General features: G+C 43.9%; 1 protein-coding gene across 7 annotated transcripts in view; it reads left to right on the forward strand.

The window, feature by feature from the left end:
- PAX8 (paired box 8) overlaps positions 1–18,723 on the forward strand; it is a 79,713-nt gene that overhangs the window by 59,989 nt on the left and 1,001 nt on the right. For 3 of the 7 annotated variants that reach the window (XM_051974506.1, XM_051974504.1, XM_051974502.1), the window contains exons 8-11: positions 2,277–2,397; positions 2,941–3,147; positions 11,306–11,407; positions 17,054–17,143. In XM_051974506.1, coding sequence (XP_051830466.1) covers positions 2,277–2,397; positions 2,941–3,147; positions 11,306–11,407; positions 17,054–17,143 — 520 coding nt within the window. The remainder of the gene's footprint in view (positions 1–2,276; positions 2,398–2,940; positions 3,148–11,305; positions 11,408–17,053; positions 17,144–18,723) is intronic. The other 4 variants (XM_051974503.1, XM_051974505.1, XM_051974507.1 and 1 more) reach the window with 3 other exon arrangements.

Raw genomic sequence — 18,723 nt, forward strand, 5'->3', positions numbered from 1 at the left:
CCTTTCCTTTCCTTTCCTTTCCTTTCTTTCCTTTCCTTTCCTTTCCTTTTTTTCCTTTCCTTTCCTTTCCTTTCCTTTTTCTTAGAGTGAATTCTTCAAGGTTCACTTTAGAAAATCTCCTTCTAAGTTAATGGGGCAGTTGGACTTTATTCCCTCTTAAATCCTTGCCAACACTGTAATCCTTTGACTTATTCTGGAAATCCCACAACAAGTCACATGCCTCAGAAAACTTTGTCTCTTTCTCTGTGTCCAAACAGAGAGGATGAGCTTCCGGGGGGAGGGGGAGATAAAGTACATCATAAGATAATAAATTTAAAGCTGAGAGGGATCTGAGAGGTCACTGAATCCAATTATCTCATTTTACAGATGATGAAATTGAGGCACAGAGAGATTTAAATTGAGGCACTTGCTTAGGATCACACAGTAAATGTCTGAGACAGGATTCAAATGTAGGTCTTCTGATTCCAATTCTAGCACTCATCTACTCTGTAACCTCAGTTGATCCTTTACCTGAGCTGCCCCCACATATGGGCAACCTCAAGACCTTGAGAAAAAAATAAAGTTTGAGGGCTGTCCCTGAGATTTGATCCTTTCCATGTTTGGCTCATTAATCCAACTGGCTTCAGGACATTGGGAGAAACCTAAGCCTATAGACTCGGGGTCCTCAAACTACGGCCCGTGGGCCAGATGCGGCAGCTGAGGACGTTTATCCCCCTCACTCAGATCTATGAAGTTTCTTTCTTTAAAGGCCCACAAAACAAAGGTTTTGTTTTTACTGTAGTCTGGCCCTCCAACAGTCAGAGGGACAGTGAACTGGCCCCCTATTTAAAAAGTTTGAGGACCCCTGCTAGACTGATCTTAGAACCACTCCAGATTCCGAGGGTATTGTCAATGGATGGATTCTTGGGAAACATTTAGCTCTAAGTAAATCCCTGAATCCTACACCACTTTTGTACTCTCTGGGATCCTGGGATGGGAGAGAGAAGTAGAATTAGAATTGTCCGAGTGGTCAGCACTTCAAATTTGCTTCTTATATTGAAAATCACCAAAAGAAATTAAGATTAATTTTTGAGTTTCTGAAAAGACAAGCTGTGACCCATCCCTTACCCCCAGCCAGACTAACAATTAGGAAGCATATTGGAGCTATGAAGCTAGGGTCTGGAGAAGACAATTAGAAAAGGGAAAAGTAAAGTCTAAAAGTTTGTTTTTTTTCTACTTGAGGAGAGAAGACTATCTGAGGAAGTTATAAGAAGAGATATAAGTGATAGGGAAAATTAGTCATAGAATTGATTAAGGGGCGATACAGTGGGATGGAAAGATTGCTGGTCTTTGAGTCAGATCAGGATTTGAGTGGTAAAGATGACCTTTCCTGACTTTGTGACATCAGCAAAGTAGCATTGAATTGTTTTGTGCCTCAGTTTCCCCATTTGAAAAAGAGATAATGCCTTGTTTGTAGAATAAAAAGAATCTGAAGAACTCAAAAAGCCACATTCATAGATTTTCATCGAAATTCAATGAAATTCAACATTAAGCACCTGTTATGGTTGACCTAGGAGAATAATTTATGCAATAACAAAAACAGGATAGAGAAAACTATTTTGAAAGACTTTAAAATTAAAAAGGCATTTAAAAAATCCTTGCAGTGCAAGGATTAACTCTGAGTCCAGGAGACTGAAGAGGAAATGCCTTCTGCCACAAAGGCACAGACTTCAAATTCTCTTTTGGGCATGACCAATATGGGAATTTGCTTTGTTGGACTATGTATGCTTCTGATCAGGGTTTTATTTTTCATATGAGGGACAGATTGTTAGTGGAAATTACAGTCTTATATAAAAATAAATATATAATATAAATATAATCTAAAAATAAATATATATATATAAAATCAGGCATTAAGCTGGGGCTGCCGTGTGTGTAAAGACAAAAATGAAAGAGTCAGAGAAACTTATGGTAATCTGAGGAAGGGGAGAGAGGTGATATAGATAAAATATATACAAAATATAGTCCAGGTAAATACAAAACAATTTCTGAAGTTGAGGAGAAAATGGGGCAAGTCTGTTGTTGGGGTTTAAACTGTGATTTGAAGAAAACTACATTTTCTGCAAGGTGGAGGTGAGGAAGGGAAGCCTTATGGGCACTGGGGGGAGGGAGGGAGTGGGAGATGACTGTTGATAAGTCTAGAATCTCAGGATTGACTTCTAGACGTCATCCTGCTGCTCTGGTTCTGATAACTTCAGGGCTCTCGATGAATGGCCTTTTTTTTTGTTGCTCTCCAGGGTCTCTATCCTCTACCCCTGCTCAATAGTGCCATGGACGACGGGAAGGCCACGCTGACCCCTTCCAACACACCGCTTGGCCGCAACCTCTCGGCTCACCAGACGTACCCCGTGGTGGCAGGTATGGGGGCTGGGATTGTGCTGGGGCACAGCTGCAGGAGAAGGAGGCGGGTTAGGCAGGAGGAGGATCCGTGAGGGTTCCCAGGGCTGTGCAAGAGAGGTGTCAGACAGACAGGGTAGCCGTGGCTCAGCCAGAGGGGTGCAGCCAGTCACACTCCATGGCTCGTCTCCTCCTCCCGACACAGTAAAGAATAAGGGCTGCTGGACGCTGTTTAGAAAGTTATTTCTAACCCGTGGTCCTGAACCTGGAGGATCATTATAGTGCTGAAGCAGACCCAGTTTTTGTCTTGTCCCCTTTCATGGTACCCATCTCATCCCCCCCAGGGGGGCCCAGAGCAGGAGGGACAGGGGGATGGCCTTGCCTTTTCCGGGATGCTGAGGCCCCCTGACTCCGAGAGAGGAGGAGCCCCAGGTCTGCCCTCCTCCCTGGCCCCCCCACGCACACATCCTGTCCCCTTTGCATCTCATATTTTGGTTTTGCGCATGCTTGTCATCCCGTCATCTCACACCCCTCTCTCATTGTTTGTCTCCCTCCCTTCGGCAGATCCTCATTCACCCTTCGCCATAAAGCAGGAAACCCCCGATGGGTCCAGTTCTAGCTCCACCCCTTCCTCTTTATCTAGCTCGGCCTTTTTGGATCTGCAGCAAGTCGGCTCAGGGGCCCCAGCTGGTGCCTCGGTCCCATCCTTCAATGCTTTTCCCCATGCTGCCTCCGTGTATGGGCAGTTCACGGGCCAGGCCCTCCTTGCAGGTACGGACAGGGAGGTCCTGGGGGGCTTATGCAGGGCATCGTGGGAGGGGCCATAGGGTTATCAGTCAACCACTATCCCCTGTGGAAGTCTTTTACCTTGATCCCTCTTTCCTGCTCTCCTTCCTTGCTCGGTTTCTCCTCCTCCTCTCTGTCTCTGTCTTTGTCTCTGTCTCTGTCTCTGTCTCTGTCTCCCTCTCTTCTTCTCTCTTTGTCTCTGTCTTTGTCTCTCTGTCTGACTGTATCTATCTTTCTGTCTGTCTATCTCTCCATCTATCCGTCTCTGTCTGTCTCACTCCTCTTACTTTCTCTCCCCTTCTCTCTCCACCTCTGCCCCATCTCCATGACTCCCACCAGGTCAAGTTAGGTGTGACATGGAAGGAAAGCACTTTGAAGGGCTTAAGGAAGAAAGAGGCGTCTGGCAGGCCTGATTTCAGAGTCTGGCAGCCCAACTAATCCTTCCGCCAAAGTCTGCAGGAGATAGTGAAGGGCACGGACTAGGAAATCTAGGGGCTGAGCGATGCTCGCTTCTGGTTTGGGTGTAATCACGTTCACTGGAACATCTTTGGGCATGGAAATTGGAGGCAGGGACCTTGACCAGACTTATCCCTCCCACTTAATACAAACTTATTAAGCATTTATTATGTACCCGGCAGTACCAGACAGTGAGAGAAGGGAAAGGAACAAGTATTTATTAGGCACAAGAATTTATTAGGTTGTGCCACATGCTTTACAAATATTAATCCTCGCAAGAAACCTTGGAAGTAGGAAATTATTATCCCCATTTTATGTTGAAAAAACTGAGGCAGACTGGGTCTGCTCCTGATCCAGTGTTCTATTCACTACACCAGCTGGCTGCCTTTGAGCATATGAAGGTAAAATGAAACAGTGTGGGTGGGGGCAGAGAACGATGAAGTAAACAGCTATATTTATTTATTTTTGTTGTTGTTCAGTCTTTTATTTAAAGTTGTAACTGATCCTTTGTGATCACACTTGAGATTTTCTTGTCAGAGAGATTAGAACAATTCACTCTTTTCTTCTCCAACTCATTTTACATATGAGGAAACTGAAGTAAACGAGTTCAAGTGATTTGCCCAGGGTCACACAGCTAATAAATGTCTAAGGTCAGATTTGAACTCATGAAGAGCAGTCTTTCGGACTACGGGCCTGACACTCCATCCACTGTGTCACCTGCTGCCAGGTACACTTATAGCTAAATGTAAGATAGGAAAGTAATTTAGGAGGAGTGGGAGAGCAGTTCTAATATGAGGGACAATTCATTAACAGTAGAACGGAGGGCAGAAAGGAGGGTAGGGGATGGGGCTGGCCCAGATTTCTAGCCATCACACAGAGGGCTGGCCCCATTTAGGTCTCCATGAGAAAGGAATCTCTGCAGACAACCCAGCAGCATAAACAGCTGGGTAAGCTCACAGTTGTTGACACTGTAAATCATGTTTTTCCAAATAGTCTCAGGATGAACATCTGTCCCTGGTGCCTTTCTTGTTTATTGCCTGCTTGGCAACTGGAACCGTCGTTCTCTTCCCGATGCCGTGTTGAAGGCTTTTTGGAAGAAATGTAATGGTTCAGTGTGAAGTGGGACGGTGGAAGTAAAGGAGGACGTTGAAAAAGTGGATGAAGTTAACAGAGGTTATTTAGTGTACATCAGACAAGGAAGAGAATCTAAGAGAAAAGCAAAACTCTGGAAACTAGGAGGGAATGGGCTGGTGTAATGGGGAGTGGAGAAATGTCCTTCTGATAAGAAACATGATATGGTCCAATGGGCGGATGATTCTGTTTGCATATATAATAGCGTAGCCTAGGATTGCATTGTACTAGCCCAAGTGATGAGTCACAATAGATTAAGAACTGTAAAGCAGCAAATAGTTTTCCTTCAAATATTGACAGCGAGTTGGGGGAAGAGGATTCTGGGATTATCTTTTCAGTTGTGATGGTTGTGCCCTTTAAAGGAGGGCAGAGCTTAGGATGTGCTGTGAAGGTTATTGGACAAAAGATCCTGTGGGGGAAAATTTTTTGAATAAGAAATGCTAGACTCTTAGAGATGCTCTCAAATATGACAAGATCATAGAATGCAGAACACAGAAGGCCTTGAAGATGATTTATTTCAAGGATTCTTAGATTGGAGTCAGTAGATATGTTTTTAAAAAATATTTTGACGGCTATATTTCATCATAATCATCTTCTACTGTAACCTTATCCATTTCATTTTACACATTCAAAAATAGAAGTCTGAGAAGGGGTTCATAGACTTCACCAACCTGCCAGAGGGATCCATGACACCAGAAAGGTTAAGAATCCTTGATCTAATATTACTCTATCTTTTTCTACATAAGGAAACTGGGGATGGGGGTAGGGGAAAGAGTATTTATAAAGCTCCTACTATGTATTAGGAGCTGTTCTAAGCACATTATAAATACTATTCTATTTGATCTCACAGCAACTCAGCAAAGTAGATATATTATCCCCATTTTGCAGTTGAGGAAACTGAGATGTAAAATGATTAGCCAGGGTCACGTGGCTAATAAGTATCTGAGGCTGAATTTGAATTCAGGTCCTCCTGACTCCAGGATTACCTAGTTTGCCTTGAGGCCCAGAGATGTCAAGTAATATAATCAAAGCCTATTTACATATATAAATATAATATAGTAATAGAAGGGAGTTTGAGTCCAGATCTCTCAAACCCAAATCTGAAGCTTTAATTTTATCTGCCTCCCCTTTTTGCAACACCTATGACTAATTGTTGTCCAAACTCAACTTTCTGGTGCTTTCATTCCACCATCAGAAATTCATTTCTTTGTCTTTGGTCTTTCAAAATGCAAAAACTTCTGGGAAGGCCCAATCTCTTCTCTGAGAAGTGAGAGATGTTCAGATAACAGTGTGAAGTACTTACAGGACATAGAACCACCCATTGCAAACAAGTGGGGGCTCTGAGGAAGTGTGAGGGAGATACTGCCAGGCAAAAGAGCTGGATGGTGGGAGAGGCTCGGTGGTAGTCAGCTATCTTCTTCCTTCATCTCCGTGAAATGTTATCTCATCAGACAGATTTTTTACTTTCCCAGTAAGTTTCCATTTCCCCTGGAGAAAGCTAAAGAAGGTGCTTAGAGGGCATCCATCAAAGAGGGCAGAGGGAAGTGTTTAAATCAATCATACCCCTTGACTTCTCTCTGTTGGATACCTCCCAATCATTTCAGGCAGTATGTGGTGAGTTGGCTTGGTTGATCGTGGCAATCCTCCAATCCACCAATAATCACAAGTTGGCTCCATGTCTGTTAACCCCTTCCAGAGGAGAGAGATGACATGGATTTGAATGTAGAGGATGTACATACATACACACACATACATACATACACACGCATACATGTGTATACTCATACATACCCATACATATGTATATGTATACATATGTACACATATATAGACAAATACACATGCATATATATATGTATTTATGATAAGAAAGATGTGGGAAGCTATTAAGGGCTTTACTTTCCTTGGGAGAAAAATATGTATAATATATACATATACTGTATATTAGTATATAGTATAATGGGTAAAAAGCTTTGTATAGTATAGAATTCAACCTAAAAGACCCTGAATTCAAATCCTGATTCTTCACTTATTGGAAGTGACTTTGGGCCTCAGTTTCCATATTTGTAAAATGGGAACATTAGGCTTGATAATCTCTACTGTAGCATCCACTTCTAAATCTATACTCTGAAAATTCTATATGAGATTGACAAGGGAGAAAGGATAAAAAAAAAAAAACATTTTGTTGTTGCATGAGAAAAAGAATCGGGGAACAAAGCATCTTTTTCAGTACTTCCAAACTAAGAATTCCTGTCTTTACTAAGGGGACCCCAAACTCAGAGAAACATATAGAGTCTGCCCCATCTCTCTGGAGCTCAGTTTCTTCATCTGTAAAATGAGAGGGTAGAAGTAGATGAGGTAAGAAGGGAGAAACACAGGGAGTGCCCTGATCTGCAAGGAAGTAAAGCTAATGAATTCATTTTTTTATTTTTGGAAGAACCAACTGTCCTGAAGTGTGCACTGAATGGATGAAACACCAATTGTGACCCGAAGGGGAAAATGCAGACTGAAATCTTGAGCTATAGATAGGCAAGGTTAGTTAGAGGTGGGGCAGTGGTTGGTGAGGATGCTGATGACGTGAATGATGAGGAAAGAGGACATTAAAGTTAATGAAGGGTGTCAGATTGAAGGAGGTGACAGAATAATAATACCTCAGAGTCGGAGGGGATTTTAGGATTCAGCTAATCCCATCCCCTTCATGTTACAGATGCAGAAACTGAGGCTCATCCATCGTCTCTCTAAAAACCAGCTAAATGGTGGAACTAGGGTTAGGAAGCCAGCTCTCTTGAGGCCTTATTCGGTATTTTTTCCAAGTCACTCCCTTCTCCCATTACCACTTCCTCCTCCCCAGCACATCCACCTGTACTTCCTTCCCCAGTCTGCAAATATATATTCCTCAGTTTTAGACTCATTTTTGTCTCATTAGTAATTCTCTTCTATTCCTTCCTTCTGGTGCTTTAGCCAGAAGAATCTCTGTGTTTAGCTTTGCAGTTCATTTAGAGAAAAAAAATCTGAGTTTTCCAGCCAAATTTACATTTGGGGCACGTTATCCATTTTTCTCAAAACATACCCTAATGACAACGATGGTGGTACGAATGATAATAATACTGTGCATTTAAAGGCCATGTGGTATAACAGCTAGAGACCAACCTTGGGGTCTCGAAGATCTGGGTTCAAGTCCATTTCTAACTTAGATCGACTATGACTCTGGATAAGTCACTTCCCTTTTAAGTCTCTATCTTGCAGATCAGATGCTAATATACATTGGTAAATTGGGAAGTTCTTTATTCCAATAAAACACAAGCTCAGCTCACAAACAAAACAAAATAAAACCAAAAAAAAATCCTTGTATTTCTATTATACTATACGAGATAAATTTTATTTACATTATTTCATTTCATCTTCAAAACTTCAAAACTACCAAGTGAAGTAGGTAATAATTACATAGCACTTGAGCGTTTATAATATATTATTTTCCATTTAACAAACCTAAGCAAGGTACATAGAGTATCAGTATCCTTTTCTAAGATTTACAAATGGGGAAACTGAGTCTTGGAATTTGCCCAAAGTCCTACAGGTAATAAATGTCAGAGCTGGAATTGGACCCCAGCAGTCTCTTACTCCAGGTCTAACTCTTTTCACTACCCTGACCTAAACTCAGTTTCTTGGCAGAGTTTCCAGTTCTGATGTCTTTCCATGAGTACCATTGTGTGCTGTGAATAAGAGCCTACCTAAAGGCTCCTGCTTGGGTCCAGTTTCGATGACAGATTGCCTCTGTTGCAAGCAAACCTGCCATCCACAGATCTAAAGTTGCAGGCCAAATAATGCATTTATAATTGGATTTGCGTTACAAGAACTTAATTTCCAGGCCATCTCTTTAGAAAAATGGCTTCACTGTTCCAAACGAGGTCTGGCTTGCAGCACATTTCCCTGAATTTCCCTGAATTTGAACTTGGCTGAGCTGGAGACGGGAGACCATGTATAAACAATAAGCAGCCGCAACAACAGTCTGTTTAATGCTTTTTCACTTATAAAGAGCACTTAGAAAGGGTGAGCCAGAATAGGAACATTATCACCTTTTTATGGGGGAGGAGACTGAGCCTTTGAGGCATTAAGGGGCATTGTGGGTCCATGCCCGAGATATCACAAGAAATACTGTTTCTCTGGGCTTCATTGAGGCAGAACAGTGTGCAGTGACCCAGGATTGAGGACTCCAAAGGATCTGTCTTCCTCCATCCCCCATCACTTAGAATGAGAACACTTGGGTTAAAGTGGGCACCTGCTACCTAGGAGAGTGTGAAAAAAAAATCACAACCTTTCTGAGCCTCAGTGTTCTTTGCTGTAAAATGGGGATAATACCACTTAAGGAGCCTGATAGAGTGAATGGGTCAGGTGAGTGGGATTAAAAAGTCGTAGAATCAATCCTAACTCTGATGTTTATTATCTTTGAGCCCCTGGACTGGTCATAGAAATTTATTCAGCCTCAGGTCACTTCCTAGGATATAACTGCTAAGTCCTAGATGGGGCCCCATAGATTTAAAGCTAGAAGGGACCTTACAGGCCATTGAATCCAACCTCTGGAGAAACTGAAGCTCAGGGAAGTGATTTGTCCAAGGTCACACAGCTAGCAAGTATACGAGATGGAATCTGTACTCAGGTCTTCTTGACTCCTAGCCCAGTATTCTATTTAATGACTATGTTGGTTCTCTAACTCAACACTCCCATTTTATAGCCAAGGAAACTGAGCCTAGAGAGGTTCCCTGTTGGTAGTATGCTTCCTCCCTTAGTAAAACTTCAATGTGTTGTGTAAACACGAACTGCCTCATTTCAGTTCCCATCATACACTGGTACGATACAGTATCTAGTTCCCAAAAGGCTTTAGGGCAAGAGAATGGTTTATATGGAGACTTCAGATTAGGCAAAGAGAGGAGAAACGGCTTATCTGCTTTCATGGGCAGTACCCTGTGTGATCAGCCACCCATGGAGAGAATGTTTTCCCAAGGGTCCCCAGAGGCAGATGGTGGGAGGGAGACTGCTACTGAGGCAGCCGCTCCCAGGGGATGGTCAAGGTAAGTTAAAGTGCTGGAGAACACTCAGGGACTTGGAAACGTTTAGAGTAGAAGCAAGATGCTCATCCTTGGAGGAGTTGGAGGGCATGAATGGCCCCACTGGTGCTGGAAAGCTAGAGATAGGGGAGTAGGACCTGGATAGGGGAGGAAAGTGAGAGATGGTCAGGGGATGAAGAAAGGAAGGAAAACTTGGAAACTGGGATGGATTATGGGCAATGCATAGCGGGTAGAGACTTAAAAAAAACAAGCTTTATAATACAGGAGACCCAGGGATACTGACCAATACTGTATCTTTTTGGAAAGACCAGTAGTCACAAAATCTAGGGAGATCTCTGTAATTAAAATAATAATAATAATAATAATAATAAATTATAGCTCTCACCTTTCATTGTTTATAAAGTTTACTTTCCAGTGGCTCAGAAACAAGTGTGTATTTCCTGGTGTTGAGATAGTTCCATTGGGACACAGGATTACAGGATACTCTGAGTATCCATAAATTCCAAACTCCCCATGACAGTGGGTGACAGTGGACTGCAGACTGGGGGTACCAGCCAGATTCTGAGGTCCATTCTTACCTCACCAAGCCACTATCTGCTTCTGCCTGCCTCAAGGGATCTACAGCTCGGTCTAGAGACCTGGGAGTCCATGAGCTTAGGGTTACCGACATGGCCTGTGCCTGGAATTGACTCTCTCCTCTCTGCTTCTCAAAGTCCCTTGTTTCCTTCAAAACTCAGCTTAAGTATTACTCTCTACATGAAGACTTTCCTGTCACCCCCTTCCCCAACTACTAGCATCCCCCATTTCCAATCAATTTGTTTCTATTTTTAAATGTGCTTGAATCAATCAAAAGCAATGGTGCATTTATTAAGCACTTATTAGATTCATGCCAGGTTCTGTGCTAGATTTTTGTCTTTTTATTTCTATAATCTAGCATAGTTCCTGACACATATCAATTACTTCATCACTATTTGTTGATTGATTGAGGATTTATTGTATGAATGGCATCATGTTGGACACTATGAGGGAGAAGGAAGCTTCTGCCCTCCAGGATTTTGCAATTTCATTGATGTAATTACGCCAATGCTCATGATGTTATTAGACAATAATATAAAAGCAGTTGCCAAATGATGATTGCCCAGTTCATGAAATGGACCAGTTTGGAGCAGAGAGACATCAGTGAGGATAGGAGCAGTCAGGGCAGGCTCTGTGGAGGAAGCAACACGAAAGGGATTTAGAGAGGACTATGGGAGAGTAGCATTTGAGATAGGAATAACCCAAGATGAATGGGATTTAGAGAGGACTATGGGAGAGTAGCATTTGAGATAGGAATAACCCAAGATGAATGGGATTTAGAGAGGACTATGGGGGAACGGTATTTGAGACAGGAATAACTCACAGGAGAAACGGCTCTAGATTCCTCCAGAGAAGGAGGTGGCAAAGGTTGAATCCCCAGTTGATGGTGATTTCTTCTTTCCTTTTTCTTCCAGGGCGGGAGATGGTGGGACCTACGCTGCCCGGATACCCACCCCACATCCCCACCAGTGGCCAGGGCAGTTACGCCTCTTCTGCCATTGCCGGCATGGTGGCAGGTAGGGAGAATGACTGGGGACCAGGGTGCGCAGATTATGAGGGAAGGGATTCTATGATGAAAAGGTGAATGTTGGGAGTAGAGAGAGTTCCCTTAGCTCTGAGGTATCAGTGGGCACTGAAGGGCAGTCCCAGAATTCCTCTCCTTTGGAAGGTTTTTCTTTTTTTCCTTTCCTGCTGCCCCAGCTTTTTCTCTTTGGCCAGTTTTAGTTCCCAGAGCGTTTTGTCCTTTCCTTTCCAAGTATTGCCAAATCCCAGTTGGGATCCGGCAACATGGAAGGAGCTGGGACATCCTATCTTTACCTATCAGCCCCGGCATCTCCCAATAGCTAACTTGCACTTGTTGGCAGTAGACATTTGGCTTTCCTTGTGCATAAGGGGACCAACCTTGGTGCAGTGGAAGGGATGCTGAGTTTAGAATTGGGGGTGCATGGGGGAATCAGATCAGTATGGCACAGTGGCAGAAAAGATGGATTTACAATTAGAGAACATTAGTGTGACTCTTGGTCCTGCTTTTTATGCTCTCTGTGAACCTGGGGAAGTTCTTTCATTTCTCTGTCTCCAACTCAGTTTCCATATCTGTTAAAAGGAGGGATGTTCTCTGACTCCAGTTGTAAATCTATGATTAAATGAACAAATGATCTCTAAGACCCCTTTTAGCTTAAAATCTATAACTTCAAGATGATCCCAGGGTCTTTATATCTTTGCTCTGGATCCATGCTTACGTGGATCTCATCTCTCCTATGTGCTACTCCTGTAACTAACCTAACACTTCTGGGCCTCAGTTTACTTATCTGTAGAATTAGGGTGTTGAATTAGGACCTCTATGGTCCCTTCTAGCTCAAGATCTATGTTTCTATGACTAGATGATCTCCAAGGTTCCTTGTAGATTTTTACATATAAATTATAAAAATCCCTTCATCTTGTCTCCTTCTGATGGGTGTTCTTCAAGGAGCGTGATCGCCACTTATTTTGGAGTCTGAAGGTGTGGGAGGGATCATTATGGGAGGTGCCCCCTGTTTGCCTCCTTTTGTCCTGGTGAGAGTCTGGTTCTCAGACAGGAAGCAAAACTGGAAGAGGATGCCTAGCTGGCTGCAGTGCCGCCCCCCCCCCACCCCATGGCTCTGTCAGAAAGCAGTGATGGAGAGAGCTCTCTGGCCTCTGCTCTAAACCCTGTTAGAAATAGATGGGCATCTGTCAGGCTGAAAAGTGTTCTCTTGCTTCTCGGCACCAGGGAGGGAAATGGAACTGCTTTATGTGAAAAGGGAAAGAGAAGAGAGAGGAGAGGGGAGGAGGAGGAGGAGAGGGAAGGAAGGAAGGGAGAGGGGAGAGAGACAGAGACAGAAGGAGACAGAAGGGGAGAGAGAGAGAGAGAGAGAGAGAGAGAGAGAGAGAGAGAGAGAGAGAGAGAGAGAGAGGAGAGGTGTAGGTCTCCTAAGGCTGCATATCAGCTCCCAGCACAGCACAGTGTTGGCTCCCCTGACTCCCACCTCCAAAAGCATTGCTCATTAACCTGCTCCCCGCTCCCTCCCTCCATCCCTCTCTAGATAGGAGTTAATTTTTTGCTGGCTGCCTGCCTTTTAGTGTCCTGTGCTGAGAGAGTGAGAGAAAGAAACAGAGACAGAGACACAGAGAGACAGAGACAGAGAGAAATGGAGACAGAGAGAGGAGAGAGAGAGAGACAAGGACAGAGAGAGAGAGACAGAGAGAGACATAGAGAGAGAGATGGAGGGAAGGAGAGTAAGAGAGGGAGGGAGAGAATGAAGGAGGAGGGAGAGAAGAATGAGAGAGAGCTAGAAATAGAGAGAGAAAGATGGAGACAAAGAGATAAAGACAGAGGCAGAGAGAAATACAGAAAGACAGAATGACAGAGACACAGAAACTAGCGGCAGACAGAGAGACAGAGAGAGACAAGACACAGAGAGAAGGGACGAGGAGAGGCAGGGAGGGAGGAGGGAGTGGAAAGGAGGGAAGGAGGTTGCACTCTCCCTGGGAACCTGCTGAGCTGGCACTTGTTGCTGCTTGGTTACCGTGGCGATGTGGTTAATGCACCGTTGAAAATACAGAATACTGACTCCTCTCTCCCTCCTGGCCCAGGCCTCCCTCCCTCCCTCCCTTCCTCTCCTGGAGCGTGAAATGAGATTGGTCAAGATAAAAAAGGAAAAGATTCGGTTATTTTTTTTAAGAGTGTGGATAATGGGGCCTCTCAATCACAATCCAGGGCTCCAGTCGACTCCCCCTGCTTCTCACTCCCCCACTCCTCTGCAGCTCGCTTGGAGAAGGCGAAGGAGGAGGAGGAGGAAGGAAGGAGGAAGCATAGTGTTTTTCTCTTAATTATGAATCACTCCTCAGGCCTAGGCAAAGGGAAAAGGTGGGGGGCACCTGGGGCTAAGTGGGTGAGTTATCGGCTCGTATTATCCCAGGATGGTAGTCAGGGCTCTGACCTCGAACCTGGTGAGAGAAGCCATAAGGGAAGAACCTTTCTTTGCATAAGACCCCCAAGGTGCCTTGCACTACAAGTGCAGGAGTTTAAAAAAACTGAAAAGAGGTAACCAATCAACATGGATTTATTAAGTGCCTACTGTGTGCTAAGCATGATGCTAGGAGCTGAGTTTAAAAAGACAAAGAAGGAAGCAGTCCTTACATTGATTAAGTGCCTACTGTGTGCCAGGTACTGTTCTAGGAGCTGATTTTACACAAAGAAGGAAACAGTTTCTACATTAAGTGCCTACTGTGTGCCAAATACTGAGTGAGGAGCTAGATCTAGATGGACCATAAAAAATACATATACTGATTAAGTGCCAATTGTATGCCAAATACTGAGTTAGGAGCTAAGTCTAGGTGGGCCATAAAAAGTACATATATTGATTAAGTGCCAACTGTGTGCCAAACACTATGTTAGGAACTGGGTTTACAAAGTCAAAGAAGCAGTTCCTATAATAAGTGCCTACTGTGTGTCAGGTACTATTCTGGGAGCTGGGTTTACAATGACAAAGAAGGAAGCAGTCCCTACTCTCAGTGGCTGTAAACTCATCATACTCTGTGCTGTGTCCAGACCATTCTAGGTGTGGCCCATCTATACCTTATCCAACAGACTGATGTTTGGAACCAATGGGCCCCTGACAAACCATTGCTGCAAAGTTCTAGAGCTGGAAGGGACTTCAGAGACTACCTAGACTAACTTCCTCATGTCCAGATAAAGAAATCTGAGCTCAGAGGGTGAATTGCCTAAGGTCACACAGCAACAAGTGATAAAACTGAGACTGGAACTCAGGTCTTCTGACTCAGTTCAACTCACTGTAATACCTCTCTTCTTTGTCCAGTGTGCAAACTGGGAAATTCAATCAGACCTAAATGTGGGCTGGTTGGTTAAAGGATCTTTCCACAAAACAAAGACTTTGGCTATAATATAATGGGGCCCATTCTTCTTCCAAATAATTCGACTGAGTTCAAAGTTCAGATTTTTTACCAAAAAAATCTCCTGAGGCAGAGAGAGGGAACAAGCATTTATTAAGCACCTATTATATGCCAGGTATGGTGCTAAATACTTTACCATTTATCTCCTTTAGGGATAGTGCAATTATCTTGATTTTACAGATAAGGAAACTGAGGCAGAGCATGGCGAAGTGACTTACCCAGTCACACAGCTAGAAAGATTTAATCTTGAGGGCCAGGTATCCACTATACACCCATCTGTGTGAGAAACTAGGTGTATTTGTTCGCTTGAGAATGAGAGTAGAATTGGTAATGGAGAGTTGACCTTGTTATGAGCTCCAGATTCAGATCCTTCTCTGATTGCTCACAGCCTTAAGTCATGTGAATTTATAGAATTAAGACTGGAAGGGCCCTTGGAGGCTGACTCTTCTGTCCTTCCATCCCATTTCATCCCAGATGAGTAAATTGAGGCAGAGGAATCAATTGTTTTATCTAAGATCACATCAAACATCAAATGTAGGCTTTGAAGGAAGGGTCTCAGTAGTGCGCTCTCCATGGTGCTGTACTAGTGTATTGGGCAAGCTTTCTAAGGCTACAAATTACAAGTAAGCAGCTGGTCTGCATCGATGGAAAAATGATATGCAATAGGGAATTCCACAAATCAAGGAATTCTGGACCTTCCTCGTGTTAGCTGAAGAATCTCACAGCACACAGACCTTTCCCAGGGCTCCTATTCTCCATTATAGCATTTGAGCCATCATTTACCTTGGCTACCATGTGAATGAAGTCTGCTTCTGGGTCAGGGCCAAGACTACTGCCTTGGGCTCCTGCCCTACTGCTTACCTTTATTTCACTTCTGGCAAATCATTTAACTTCCCTGGGCCTCCATTTTCTCATCTGTGAAATGAATAGGTCTTGTACCAGATGATTTCTAATATGGCTTCTAGTTGTGGTTTGGTCATGATTCCATCTGTCTCTTTTATCTCTGCCCTCTCTTCCTTTGTGGTGGATTTAAAACTTGGGGAGAGGATTAGAATGAAAACCCCATATATTCAGGCCTTAGTTTCCTCATTGATAAAACGGTGGGGCTGAACTAGATGGCCCCTAAGGCTCCTCTTGGGATCAGTTTCCTATATGTTAGATGAGATGACCTCCAAGGTCTTTTTCAGATCTGTGAGATCCTCCTATAGTCAGTCTGCTTGGTGAGGTACACCTGCACTGATGGACTCTGAGACAGCCATCCAAGGCACGCCAGAGCATCCAGGGAATAGTCTAAGACTTGGTGCTACTGCTTGGGGGAAGGATGGAATGGATAGAGTGATGAACCTGGAATCTGGAAGACCTGCTTCAAATCCTATCACAGACACTTACTAGCTGTGGGACCCTGAGCATGTAATTTAATATCTCTGTGCCTCAGTTTCCTCATTTGTAAAATACAAGGTTGGATCATAGTCTTTTCCAGCTTTACATGGCGCTGAGGCTCCAGAGACTTGTATTCTAGTCCTGAATATGTTTGTTCTGAGCCCCGTTCTCTCAGCTGTGAAATGGATGTGAGAGTGGAGTGTGTTGGGCTAGATTATTTGTTTTCTAACTTTCCCTTCTAGCTCAAAAATCGTTTGACTCCTCTCATTTTTTTGAGCTGTAATCAAGCCTCAATCTTTCTCAATTCTCCCAGGCATAGTGTGCGTCTCTCCTGGGGAAAACCAGTCCGAGGCTGCATTAGAAAACTTTAAATTTGGAAGGTTGACAGAGATCCTCAAAGAGAGCTCCAATGGAGCGGTCTTAGACATAACTCGATCTTACAATTGAGGCAACTGAGACTCCTTTAAGGCGGCCGGTAACCCCTTCCTCCCCATTCTCTCCCTCTCTGAGCTTCCCAGAGAGAACTTCCGGCCCTCTCTGCTCTGGAAGTTCCAAAAATTAGATTTAGAGCTGGAAAAGACCTTAGAGGTCATTTTATATACAAGGAAACGGAGAGCTCACACCGCTAACAAGTATCTGAGATGAGAGCTGAATCCCAGTTTCAGACTCCAAGTCTAGCACTTGATCGCCGGATCCTCGGGTCCTAGATTGAGCTGGAAGGCACCTTTCGGGATGTCGGCTTCAAAGTCTTACCCTGTTCCCTAGAACTCAGCCATGTTGACCTTCCTCCCCTATCCCCCCTCCCCCAAGCTAGATGCCTCACAGGCCTTTCTTCTTCTGTCTTATGCCAGCAGGAAGCGACTACTCTGGAAACGCCTATGGTCATTCCCCCTACTCCTCCTACAGCGAGGCCTGGCGCTTCCCCAACTCCAGCCTGCTGAGTAAGTGTCCATCCGTGGGACCGGCCAACCAGCACTCCCCTCCCCGGGCAGGGAGGGCCAGGGATTGCCTTAGAGATGCTGGGATGGGGGAGCAGAGAGGGGAGAGGCAGGGAAGGGGCAGGCTGTTCGCCGTTGGGATTTCCCTCCAGTTGGCGCGAACTATGGTCGTGGCACCCAAGGGCTGAAGAGAAGGAGACAGAGTCCCTCCCTTGAAGAAGCATCCATTAATCAACCAATACACTTTTAACGATCAACTACTATGTGCTGGACATTGAGAGAGGTACTAGGGACAGAGAGATAATGAGGAACCAGACCTTAGCGGTAGGCTTTGCAGAGCTTCCTTTCCACTGAAGGAGACACTAAATCTAGAAATCAGCAGGCATCGATCTCCACACACACGTATGTATGCAGTGTGTACACACCTACATCATACAATAGAATATGTGTGTATATTATATATTTGTGTTTATATATACTTTATATAAGTTGATATAGTGTTTTTATACTTGTAAATAAGTTTATACTTATATGTATGTTTATAAAGTATATATGAATAAAATATACTATATATGTTTATATATACTTTATTTGCATGTGTATAATCTATTAGTATATATTCTATATATAATACATACATATCTGTATACATGCATATACATATACTTATAGGCAGTGTAATTTAATAATAATGAGAGCCAACATGTGCCATTTTACAAGTATTATTTCATTTGATTTCCTTAACAACCCTGGGAATTAGGTACTCTTTTTAACCCCCTTTTTACAGATGAGGAAACTGAGGCAAACAGAAGTTAAATTACTTATCCCAGATCCCATGACTAAGAAGTATCTGAGACTGGATTTGAATTCAGGTCTCCTTGAGTCCAGACCCCGGTCACTATGCCTCTTAAAGGCTAGAGAGCTAGATTTGCAGCCAGAAAGGCTTGGATTCAAGTCCTGGCTGTGTGGCCCTGGGCAGGACAGGTTAACTCCCATGCCCATGACAATTCTCTAAGACTGTAAGTTGAAGAAAAGGTGGAGATCTGCATCAGTAGAGGGAATGTCCTCATCTGGGAATTCCTTAACCTGAGAGGTCCCAAATCTAGCCTCTATTTGCTGGTATGTACAAAACAACCAAGAGAATAAAAATGTAAATCTAGTAAGGGGCAGAGCCCTCATGCCCACATGACCATATAGATCAAGCTCTTCATGGGCTCCAGACTTACTTTCCTCCTGACCTAGCCCTGGGCCCTTGGATTCATTGGGCAACAGCAGAACACTTTCCAGATCTTGATTGCTTCTGCTGGCAGCTGAACCCAGCAGCAGAGGGATTCATTGTGCCGTGTGAGGGAGGGCTTCACTGTCACACTGTCCCTGGGGTCTGGGCTTTGGAATGTGGTCATAGGTGAAGAAATCTCATCTTGAAGCCCTTCTATCTGTGGCTTATTAATGGGTTCACTCTATCAGACCCTCCTAAGACTCAGGTGCATCCAGCCTCTCAGGCAGAAGAGTTGTTCTGCCTTAGTCTATCCCTTCTGCCTCTTCCCACCCCTTTCCACCATTCCCACCTACTACTAGGCTTC

This window comes from Antechinus flavipes, chromosome 2, assembly GCF_016432865.1.
Source record: "Antechinus flavipes isolate AdamAnt ecotype Samford, QLD, Australia chromosome 2, AdamAnt_v2, whole genome shotgun sequence".
NCBI classification, from domain to species: domain Eukaryota; kingdom Metazoa; phylum Chordata; class Mammalia; order Dasyuromorphia; family Dasyuridae; genus Antechinus; species Antechinus flavipes.